The following is a 12,770-nucleotide window of genomic DNA, read 5'->3' on the forward strand; positions in this document are numbered from 1 at the left end:
GCTGTGTAATATTCATACCCCCGGAGTGATGGATTCTCAAAATGGTTTACCAAAAATCGCTTTCCCCTTCTCCTTTGGCAGTGCCAAAAATACCCAACCCAATCCCTTTTTCTTTTCTTTTTTTTTTTTTTTTTTTGACTCGTCAAAAACTGTTCCTCCCCCACTTTTTATTTGTATTTTTTTTATTTATCAATTTATTTTTTTTATTTATTTTTTGGAGGTGCTAGAAATGTTTGCCTCCATACATGACTGCTTTGAAGGAATCCAACTTTATTACCTTTTAAATTTTAAATATCTTTTTGATTATGGGGCTATTTAAACAAGATCTGTGATTTCTGATGCTAAATCATGAGTATACGGTCTAAAGTCTAAAATTCAGTTAAAATTAATTGGTCATACCGTATGGCGCTATAGTTGATTCACAACAACACCAAAAGTCGTAATATGTTAGAATATTTGGGGAAACATTTTTAGAAACTATTTTAGTTAACCCCATGAGAAGAACCTGCCGATTGGCCAACATGAAGATTGTGTCCAATTTTGAACCAATCAAGGAGGGTATTAATAAGATCATCTGCAAATGCAAGTTTGACCATAAGAAGTTTAAAGCCTAGTCATAATTGGCAATTAAAATGAGCATTTCAAGTTATCAACCAATCAGAAATGTTGTTAGATGATCAGTAGTGTACGTCCAGGGGGTAATTATAATGAAATGCGACAGGGCGCTTCATTATTATCATGTTGCTGAAGATGTTAAAAAGCTGATGTGTGGCAATTTTGCACTCCATTTTAAAGTGTGTGCAAAAAGGATATTTAATTTAAAATGCGATGCGATAGCGGTTGATTCCAGGTCTGTTGGTTTAACGAACTTTATACTGTTTGTGTACCTGTATTTTCTGAAAGCTGTATGTAGGCTATAGTTCTAGATAGAACGTTTCTGACTAAAGCTCGGTAACCAAAGGTCGCAGATAGGCAAACTATATATATACTTTTTTAGATTCCTTATGACCAGGCGAGTAATTTGGTATACTTCTTAAAAGAATTGGTATAATTTATAAATTTGACCCCTGTTTGACCTTAATGGCCAACAATGACCTGCCAACAATGCCTGACTCTTTGAAGAGGGAAGTCCAAGCCAAATTTGTTCAGTACCCTTGCTTCAGGCATGACAAAAACACTTTCAAACCTTTGTTCTAAGATTTGGTCACGAAACATTAGCGCTGGTCCTCTACTATTTATACTGTTTGTGTTCTGTATTTCCTGGATGCTGTATTGAAATAGCCAACATAATCATCATAATTATGTTATCATCAACATTGGTCATAACAAATGCATAAAAGACTCTTTTAAATTTAGTTTTGAGTATTGTATAGATTACATTATTCCGATCAATTTAATAAACTGAGTGTGAACGTAAACATATATCTCCTGAATCACACCTGAATGCTGTATGTAGAATTGGAAATGACATTACGAAATCAACAACATATAATACGACCAGGCCCGTACGCAGGGGGGGTGCGGGGGTGCGACCGCACCTCCCCAAATTTGTAAAAGTATACAAAAAGTCCCAAAATTTAAGAATTTGCGATTTTTTACGGTTTTTGGTCAAAAAAGGTCCAAATTTTTGGGGAAAAGTCCACTTTTCACAAAATCGCCCCCCCCCCCCTTTGGAAAAAAGTCCACTTTTTCAAAATCAGCACCCCCCCAAAAAAAAATCCTGCGTACGGGCCTGAATACGACCAACAATCGATCATCATTGGTCATAGAAATGCATTAAAGATTCCTTTAATAGATTGTTGAATAACTGTAAATATTACATAGATATTCCGATCAATGGTAATGAAAGTATTGATTTGCGTCAATGTCGGGATCAATGACACGATATCCGTAATGCATTATGAAATTTTCCATGATACTGCGCATGATTATAGTTATTGTAGATTCAGGTACCAATTAAAACTATAACTGGGCTATTCCATTTAAAATCCACCCCCTCCCTGTGGAATATTTTGAAAATATCTTCCACAGGGGGAGTATAAATTTCAAATGAAATTAACAAATTAATCAACTAGCTATTTGAAACTCACCCTCTGTCTGTTGGTGTGGTCATGTCTGTGGAAGATTCAGGTTGGATCTTTCTCAGAGGGAGTGTGACATTCAAATGGATCTGCCTGATTTCTTCATTCCATTTGAAATTCTTAGCCTGCTCCAAGGCGAAGATTCTTCCACAAGGGGAGTGTGCTTTTTAAATGGAATAGCGGTGGATTAGACCATTCAAACAAGTCATAGTGGATGCAAACATGCAAACAAGTTATATCGGGTGTTAGTAATTAGTGTTCGTTTTACTTAATCCGTGTAGGCCTATAAATGTTGTAAGAAGTGCAATTAAATCAATCGAATCTATATTAGGGATTTACTATATTTTAATACAAATATCTTAGTTTTTACGGAGCTTAATCATATCGATGCATAGTCAATTATATCATGTTTATAAAGTTTATTGGAAACCCCATTTGTATGCGGTCCATTTTTAAATTTAAAATCATGTAATAATGTGATGTATAGGCCTACAAGCTGTATCAAAATGATTGGCACCCATCAGTTTCGGTGGTTACTGAAAATCCCGCTCCATCCAAATGCAATATCGGATCCTCTTGAAATTACCAAAACTTATTGTTATACATGTTATATGACTGTTTATGACATTTATCAACAAATAATACGAATCCTGTGTTGCATTTTGATATGGCAATCATGTCAATAATCACTGGAAATTGATGGGTACCAATCATTTTGATACAACCTGTTATCTGAGAAAAAAATTGTAATTTGGAAACAGCGAAAAAGAACATTGCAACAAGCATGACAACTATATTATTAGTAGCTTCCGTACATATTGAATTAATTCATTCATTCATTCATTCATATCTGTAGCATAAATTAATAAGTGTTAACAAAATATTTGCAAACAATATTTTACAATAACATTTTGAAAACATTTTAAAAATATTGTTAAATTTTTTTTTTTAATGTTTTCATGACTTTTAAATAACCTGACATTTTAATGTTATTAAAACGTTTTTATCTATAAAACCAAAACCCAAATATAAACAGTTTTGTGTTTGCTGGGCAGTTCATTCAGTCTGTGCTGACATTTTTTTTGTATTTGTTTTTTTGTTTGGTTCATTTTATTTTGTGTGTGCATGTGTGTATTTTTGTTGTTGTTGTTGTTGTTTTGTTTTCTTTTTCTTTCTGTTTTCCCAGAGGAAAAACATTTATTCAAATTTAAACATGTAACATTCAAAAGTTGTCCAAATTGTTTTACTAACTAGAAGTCAACGCAATTTTGTTTGTGGCTCCGGGAAGTGGGCCCGGTCCTGACTATTAATAGCTCTGTCTAAAATATTGGAGATCACGCCGCGTTACATGTGCACATTAGACAACCAAATGACTCGGCCAAATTGTAGGGAACCCACTTTTGCGTTCATTTTAGCGAATATTAATAGCATGATAAAAGAAAAAAAAACTTTTGTGAGGACACTTGAAAACAATAAGTTTGCACGAGAATACTCTTCACATGACCTGTGGTTTAGAAAGTCTTTTATTGATATGTTACAGATGATGTAAGTTAATGTTTTAATCCTTTATCAATACGATATTGAATAATTTCCGTCAATTTAATCTGATGGCTGTCTCGCTTACAAAATTATTGACTATGATCCAAAATAACAATAGTCTAATTTTTGGCCATTTGAACTCTTAATGCATGTAAAAAAAAAAAAAAAAATTCCATTTGGATGCACGATTCTCTGACAAAATGTGCTTTTCTGTTCATTTCCATTTTAAACTGTCAGTATTTGGCAGAATAGCTTCCGTTTATAAACCAGTGTGATAGTGTTATGAAGTTATTTTGTGGGATTAAGTTAGTCATTTAGCGGAAAAAAGTTGGATTAGGTACACACTGGGAAAATCAATTGAAAAATTGATAAAGATTTCATGCGTTACAAAAAAGGACAAAAAGGACTCGGGATGTTGAACTAAATGCAACACAATGCCAGAAGAACGACTGGTGACACAACAACTCGCATCTTTTCGTTGTTTCTGTCAAAATTTGGAATCAGAGGTTTCGTTTGGATAGACTGTACTGTTACGACAAGAATAATTATGCTCGATATAAAATGCCTGAACGGAGTCAAATCTTGGAACAAATAAGCGATTTATGGAATAAGGCACCGAAGATATTTCCCGAAATGAAATGTACAATTGCTGCTTTATCTACTCCGATATTCCATCTGAAGACATTTGCGATTTGAAGGTAGAATGCCCGGATGACATTGGAGATTGGAAGTACATGTCAAAATCAGAGGTCGTGTTTCACTTCGTTAATTTATTGACAGTTTCAAGAAAATTCGAAGGAATTGATTCCAAGATCATTTATAAACTGATCAAACTGAATCACCTTGATCACTGTTGCCAATGAGAAAGGACGATTTTAACGCGGACATCTGACAGCTTCGTACTCTTACTGTGATTTGTGTGTACCAGGAACATATTGATATATTTACACTTTGCTTATCACTTACAAACTGATAAACCTGAATCATCTTAATCATTATTGCATTATTTTGACGCGGAAATCTGACAGCTTCGTACTCTTAGATCTGATGCGATGTTGTATACCAGGAAAATATTGATATAACACTCTGCTCTGATATTGTGAAGCCGATTCATCTTGAGTACGGTAAGCTTTTTTTTTCGATTCTTAAAAAATAATAACCCAGCAAACAAAAAACTTTCACTGAAAAAGTTTGCCAGAAAACTGTTTCGGGGTTAGGCCCTTCACATTAATTTCTTTGTTTACTGTTTAAGATTTTAAAAAGGCACGAGGTAAATTTTAATTATTAATTACTTATTACTTTCTTTATTATGAAACAGTGATCACAGGCCAATATTAACTCCGGGATATCAACGGTTCATTTTGGCACTGCGGGGTTTAATTATAATTGCAATTATGGTTGATTTTATACATTGATAATAATGCAAGGGCGTTCTTTGTTTGTTCAGCATCATAGTTAGGATGATCAAAGTAAGAGAGCATTAGCAAATGAATATAATGAAAATGTCAGAGTCATTTAACAAAGAAAATGCCAAATAAAAATCAAACAATTAAATATTTTGCAATTTTCAATTTTGGATACAGGAGGGAAACGGTTAACTCAAAATCAATTGTGAAGGGGCTTATATAAAAGGTATATGTAAGAACATTCAAATTAATTTTGAAAACTTGTTAAAACATTGTGACATGTTATTTGTGTTGACAAAATAGTTTGTGAAAATGTTTGCAAAAAAAAAAGTTTCCATAAATATTTAAATGTTACTGAAACGTACGTTTGACCCACGTGCATGGCGATCACCCCTTTACAAAATTGTATACCCAATGAGCCCCTTTTTCATATTGTTATACCCCATTTCTTTTTTTGTTTTGTTTTATTTTGTTGTTGTTTTTTGTTTGTTTGTTTGTTTTCTTGTATTTTTTTGTTTTTGTTTTTTGGGGGGTTTTTGTGTGGCTTTTTGGCTTTTTTTTAAACTACATGTACGTTTTATACTTATAGGTCTATGATTCTACTTCCCGACGTCGGCAGGCACATATCCGTCACTTCTAAAGTTTAGTGGAGTGCCCGAGGGGTTTCCATGCTTGCTTTCAAATTAGAGAATAACGCCGTATTTTAGCCATTATACAGAACACCAGAATAGAAATGGGCATGAGATTTTTATTTTATTTTCACAATGATTAAATAATTATTTGAAATTGCCGAATAAGAATAACATCAGAATAATCATTCCAATAATCATGATATATTGATCTTGTTTGTCTAGCTACCAAATAATAAAAGTGCGTATTTTGACGGGATTTGTATTGCTTATAGCTATATCTTTTCATTTTAAAGCGAATCGCAAATGATTGGACACTTTGAATACATATATACAGACGGTGTGTAAATAATTAAAAACCAGATAAGATAAAGAGATCCTATTTAATCATTAAAACAACTACATTATCAAAACAGAAGTCATCCATCACGTTGGTCTATTTGTAAAATCATGATCATAACGTGCTGAGAAATATCCCCTGCATTTTGATTTCGAACTAAAGCGGATGTATCTTCTTTTATAACTCGGCCTATACACTATGGACCAGAATGGCCTCATCCCAATACAAAGTTTGATAACCTCAATCAAACAATCATAGTATAAAATTTGACCTCAAGATGCAGAGTATGAGTTTTTGTACCCAAATTTTCAAAGGTCAGTCAATGAATGTTCAAATATATTGGAGTTGAAGAACTGTGCCTTCATAGATGAGCATATTGTGGATCCTAGTGATGACTCTCGGTGAGGTCTTTTTGACTATAATCATGACAATGGCCACAATACACAGTTGTTACATGATGACTGTTTCAGTGTAATTGAAATAATTAATTCAGTATTCACTTTGTCGTTCAAATTGTTCAGACTGGTTTTTGCTCTTGTTTAATGTTACTCTTATCTTGCATGATATACTTTCATATCAAGAGACGTATTCAAAAAGACTTTTGTCAATATGATTTCTTGCAGGCCTCAGACTCTCTGTGGAGCTCTTCCAGTCTTCAAGCCGTCACTGCCATTCGTACCAGAAGACGTGGACATAGAAGCTGACATTATGTCATTGCAAGAGAAACATAATTTACCTGTAGAACAATTCCCTTTGGGTACGACTTCAGGATTGCCTCCGATCAATGGCGTAATTCCAGTTCGGAGCCTTAAGCCAAGATGGTCCTCTCAATGGAAACAAAATGGCGCCGAAGATTCATGTCATAAAAACGGATATAATGCAGGAAATAATTGGGGGCCATCACGATTATATTACAGACGTGCAAGTCTGCCGAATTCCTCGAGTTTGGAACTTTACGCAAGTAAACTTCAAGCGCGTTGTGACGTCAATGATTTGAGTGGTGTCACTAATAAGAGATCAAGTCTACCGAATTCGGAAGAGGTAACCACTAGTTCTTTAAGATTGACTAACAGACGGCCAAGCCTTCCAAATTCGGCATCCTTGGAGTTATTTGCAGGTAGAAACACAGCACGGGGTCAAGTCAATTCGGAAGATATAACCAGTTCTGTAAGATTGACTAACAGGAGACAAAGCCTTCCGAATTCGACATCCTTGGAGTTATTTGCCGGTAGATACACACCACGGGGCGAAGTAAACAAACTGAAAAATAATATATCCGCAAAGTCTTGCGAACACATTAGCGATTCCGATGACCAGTCCTCTCTGTTTAAATCTTGTCGCAGCCACGGTAGAAGATTATCCTCAGATATTACGATAAAAACATGTAGTTCTGAAGAGAATGGACATGAGGATATGTCGGTTTCTAGTAACGATCGTCGACAAAGTCCACGAAGGAAGGCCAGGACTGGAACTCCTATTCCTTCCAATGGGATTGATACTAACAAAGCTCCTGCAGTTGTTCTGGTTCCAAAACCACCTGGCAATACAATATCACACAAGAAATCGCACAAGAGTAACGCATTGCTTCCAAATGGTCTACGCCTTCCGAATACAATGGCGGCAAAGAACGCACAACAGGACAAAACAGGAACTAAATCAAATTCTCCTAGAGACAGAGATAATACAGAATCAACCTATGATAGTGAATCGCGGTCGTCTCCACAGTCTCAAAACGCGCTGAATAACACGAATAAGGGTTTTCAAGCAAAACAGGGCAATGTGATATTTGAAGAAGTTGAAAATTTGAACGCATCGCAGGTTGGAAGGATTCTTAAATGGGTGGAAGAAGTAAATGATGCTAAATATGGACCTAGCTAAGTTTGACGATGGAAGAGACAGTTTTGAAACATGTGATGTAGTTTCGATATCATGATATAGAAGACGATATTGTTTATTGTTTATAGATAGTATTAACGCATTTTCCAGAAAAACGTCCATCAACATCACCGGGAACAGTGACAGAAATTAAACATGTTAAAATATACTGCAATACCCCTCTTTGTTTTTGGTCAAAAACCGCGTTTGGTTGTTTTCGGCCGACCGACCCCACCTTCTTCATGTTCTTAGGCCGACCCAAAACATATTTATTTTAAAGATTTATTTTTATACTTTTACTATTATATTGCCACATCAACCATGTTAACCATGTTAACGCAGCATTTTCAGGGCACACAGTGTATCAAGACGTCCTTAGGACCTGTATTACATGCATATTTAAATGCGTTATGCCAATATCTCTCATTATGCTGAGTGACCCAGAACGCTTTTTTCTTCAATCTTGATATCGAGAGTTTAGAGCCAGAACTAGTTATGTCCATTTGTTTTCTCAATTACATGATACTCATTTCGGCAACAAATGTACGGTTAATTATGCCCTCCATTATAAATGCAAGTGACTTTGGGGTATATGCATGGTGAACAGTTGTATAATTAGTTAGACACAAGTGACCATGCATATACCCCAAAGTCACTTACATTTTCTTATGGAGGGCAGAATTAACCGTCCATTTGTTACCGAAATGAGAAACATGTAATTGAGAAAACAAATGGACATAGCTAGTTCTGGCTCTAAGCCCTCGATATGACCATTTACCAGGTTGGGGGGGGGGGTATTTTGCAGATCATGTTTATTGTTTAATAAAGTAATTGTACATACAGTATAAATTTGCAGTGTAACATTTTACAAATAAATAATTATTTTACTCACTTGAATTCTGACACATTTATGATCTCTTAACTCGATGATCATGATGATAATAGCTTTTCTATCAATAACATTGACTTCGTAAATTAATGAAATAATGCGCTTTTAAAAATGCTCTACCTACCGGCATTAGGGTTCAACATAAAACGTTTTGAGATATTTTCTCAAAATATCAAGAGCTATTTTAAAACCAATACCAGGCTTGCTTGTAATCACTGTAATGCATTTTTCATGCCGATTCTATATGTTCATGAAATTTTTAAATTAACAAAATGAAACTTGTCGTCTGCAGACAACACCGGCGTGGAAAGAGTTCATATTTACTGCGCACAAAAAGTATCCGTACACTTAAAACATTTGTTAATAAAGAAACTAAACCTAAACTACATAATAAAGTAATATGTGACGTGGTATATTGAAACGAGACATTGTGGGCAGGATCGTAAATGGAGAAATAGCAAAACATCTGCCCGGGGTGATTTTTTTCACAATTTGGGTTTGTTGCAAATTTGTGATGTTAATCATTTTTAAAATTGTGTCTTATAGTTTCAGATCGAAATATAACTGGCATATTTTGAGACATTTTTCAAGGTAATACCTACTCTCAGCATTGTCAATAATCATAATATTTTTAAGGCCGATATCTCGATTTCCAATTTTATAATACCCTAACTTACGAACTCAATACCTTGGGGGAAAACGGTGTTGTGGAGCAAAATACCTCTTCATGCAAAACACTCAAAATTGAAAAGTGTCTCTTTTTATATGACACGTCACATATGTAGATGGGGAAAATGGCGTATTTTGATAACTCATTCAGCACGATACGACTTAAATTTCTCCAACTTATAGCAATTTGCATAAAAAAGAGCTTTTCAAATGTGAGAAAAAGTTACATTGACTGATATACCTCGTAGCACGCCGATATTGAACACAGTGAAGTGAACGTTCATCTGCCATGCTGTAATGAGCCCGCAACAAAGGCAACGGAAATCGCCTTGAAGGAGGAAATATCCAAATGTGTCACTTTTGAAACTCTTATCATTCAAATGCGTATATAGCTTAGTGGAAAAAACTCGCATCGTGCCGAATGAGGTGTTAAATTAAGCAGGACTGATATTTCATTTAAGCTTCAATTTTAGGGAACTTCATAGATAAAGTTTTTTTATTAAAAAATGTTGAAAAGCGACGCCGCTTTTCAACGCCAAAACTAGCATTAAAACTTGTTCCGTTAGCAGTAATTTCGGACAGGACCTACTTTTCTTGTGAATCTATTTTAGGTCAGCATCTTTCATTTAAATCAGAACATGCCAACCTCCTCACGAAGAACATGGTCCCTAAGGACACCACATTGTCTCAAGTAGCCATATACTTTTAACCGGAACTCATCACCATAATTGCACCTTTCGCGCAGTGATGTGGTGTAAATGCGCCCTTAAGGGGTACTACACCCATTGATTTTTTTTTGCATTTTTTTGCATTTTGTGAAGAAATTACAAAAAAAAATGGACAAAGTGGTATGCAAAATGAAGGGGCAAATCTTCTCGTTTTATTGGTGGCATCGGTATCAACGTAGCTTACATGCTTTTAAAAGTAGAAGCCAAAAGGTGGTACATCACTGATGATTTAAATTCACTTCATTTTGGAAAGCTTACTATCAACGGATTTCGTTATGGGAATAAGTGGTTCCTGATTTCTTTTATGACTTCATGAACTTGGTGCTCCACAACTATCAAAAAAGGAACTGGTTAAAAGGCTTCTATTTTCAATGTTGAGCTATATTTGGTATTTTTAACTTGCGACATTATTTCACTGAAACTTAATTAAGCCACATGTAGCAGGTTACCACAACCATACTACAGCAATGTTGAAAAAAATTGTATTTCTTGTCACCTATACCACCATATTGGGTAGTTTTCCGTAAGCTTAACGTTTGTGATTTTGGTAACTATTTTATATTTATTTGTGAAATCCATCGCAACTAGGCATTCTAAATTGTACTCACCATTTACATCCCAAGGTATATTAGTATATCCACCTTGCACTTCTCGATATATATCCAGTTAAAGACAGAATATCAAAATTATTCCTCATTATGATATCACAAACTCTCACATGTGTATTCAAAATTGATGCTTAAATTTGACCTGAACCAATTGACCTATAACCTGACATACGGTGACCTAATAGCCTTTTCTTCTCCTAACAACACATTATAATATTATTGACTAATGACTATACATCCATTGTGTAAGTGTTTATATATTTTGCATGCACCACTAGATTTTCTATAGAGAGTATAACAAAGGATTTAATGTATTCTATTGATGTACCCTACTTGAACATGCTGAATAGAATAAATCATGGTTTGTTATGAAACACGCATCTGAGTAACTAGGATACAGTAAACAAAATATATATAGGGCTAAAATGACTTACTACAATTGTTTAAAAGCACTTTTTTCTTCTTTTTTTATTTTTTTTTTTATTTCACATGATCCGTGCATATATCGCCTAGCTATAAATGAAAAAATATTTATTTAGACCAATCAAACCAATATATGGGTGTAGTACGCCCTTAATGGCTCCTGGAAATGGCTTTTGTTTTAAGCATACGGTAAATTTTTGTACCAACTTTTAAATTCGGGTAGTTTTCTGTAAAAGCACTACTGTGTTGTTAATATTGAACGACATTTGACGAATTGGGTATCAAAATGCGTGTAAATAAATCATCCTTCTCTCTATGTTGAAATATTGTGAAAACAATTATTAGTTCTGAATCTATATGCGTATTTATAACAGCTGAGTTACTTTTTGTGCAGACTTTAGGTGTTTCCACAGTAATGAGACCCCTTTTGGTTATTTTGCCCTAATCTTTTTTTCCTATTTACTTTCCGATTTTAATTATGACCATTGTTAATCTTCATGAGTAAGGAGATAGCGAGCAAAAATTCAATATCCTACCTCAATTTTGAAAAATGTGTCCATGTAAACCCTATGGGGAAAATTAGTAACGGTTGTCACATATTTGTTGTATTGACAGTTCTTGACGCACAAGAGGACGACAAATGAATGAAAGACTGAGCATTGAAAAATTGACTATGTACCGTATGGTCTTTGGTTTAATTTTCTTAGGTTAACACCATTGATTGCTTCATAATAAACCAGGTGTACTGCACTGTTTGCTAGGAGATGAATTACAATGTCGTAACGGTTGTAACGTGCGTCAATGTTACAACCGTTACAATTTAAGACAAAATGTCATGAAACTAAAAAAATTAACAATATCTCACTTTTTTTTCATATTATATCCAAGATGTCATAATAAAGTTGGTTATGAAAATTATGAAATACTCACTTCTATGTAAATATATAGTTCAGGAGATCTCTTGACGCACAAAAGTGGCATATTTCTGTGCGTCAATGGTTGACGCACATGTCAAAATGACGTATAACTTACAAAATGAACCAAATAATCACAGTAAGGTTCTGTCTTATGATTGTCATAGTTCCTCTTATTATAACAAACCTGGATAAAACAATGAAATATCATTCATTGTTAATGTTTCATAACATTTAATGTTGTAACGGTTGTAACATTTTAACGGTTGTAACATTGACGCACATTGCAACCTTATGACTTTGTACCCACATCCTAACCCTGATATGGATCACAGAGTACCTACACTTGGTTTGTATTGAAGGAATTAATAATGTTAAAGCCTTAAGGGGGTACTACACCCATTGCATTATTTTTGCATTTTTTTGCATTTTGTGAAGAAATGAGAAAAAGAAATTGGACAAAGTGGTATGCAAAATGAAGGGGGTAAATCTTCTTGTTCAATTGGTGGCATCAGTATCAATGATGCGTACATACTTCCAATGGTATAAGCCAAAAAGTGGTACATCACTGATGTTTTAAATTCATTTCATTTTGGAAAGCTTACTATCAACGGATTTCGTTAAAATTTTGGATATGTAAAATAGGAATAAGTGGTCCTTGATTTCTTT

At 34.5% G+C, this 12,770-nt stretch overlaps 1 protein-coding gene across 1 annotated transcript; it reads left to right on the forward strand.

Annotated features, from left to right (window-relative positions):
• The first annotated feature begins 3,821 nt into the window (after positions 1–3,821).
• On the forward strand, positions 3,822–9,820 carry LOC140162127 (uncharacterized). Its single transcript, XM_072185401.1, has 2 exons — positions 3,822–4,744; positions 6,619–9,820. Exon 2 carries the CDS (start codon positions 6,704–6,706, stop codon positions 7,871–7,873), a length of 1,170 nt encoding a protein of 389 aa, XP_072041502.1. The 5' UTR covers positions 3,822–4,744; positions 6,619–6,703; the 3' UTR covers positions 7,874–9,820.
• Positions 9,821–12,770: the final 2,950 nt, after the last annotated feature.

The sequence above is a fragment of the Amphiura filiformis genome, chromosome 10, assembly GCF_039555335.1.
Source record: "Amphiura filiformis chromosome 10, Afil_fr2py, whole genome shotgun sequence".
NCBI lineage: Eukaryota > Metazoa > Echinodermata > Ophiuroidea > Amphilepidida > Amphiuridae > Amphiura > Amphiura filiformis.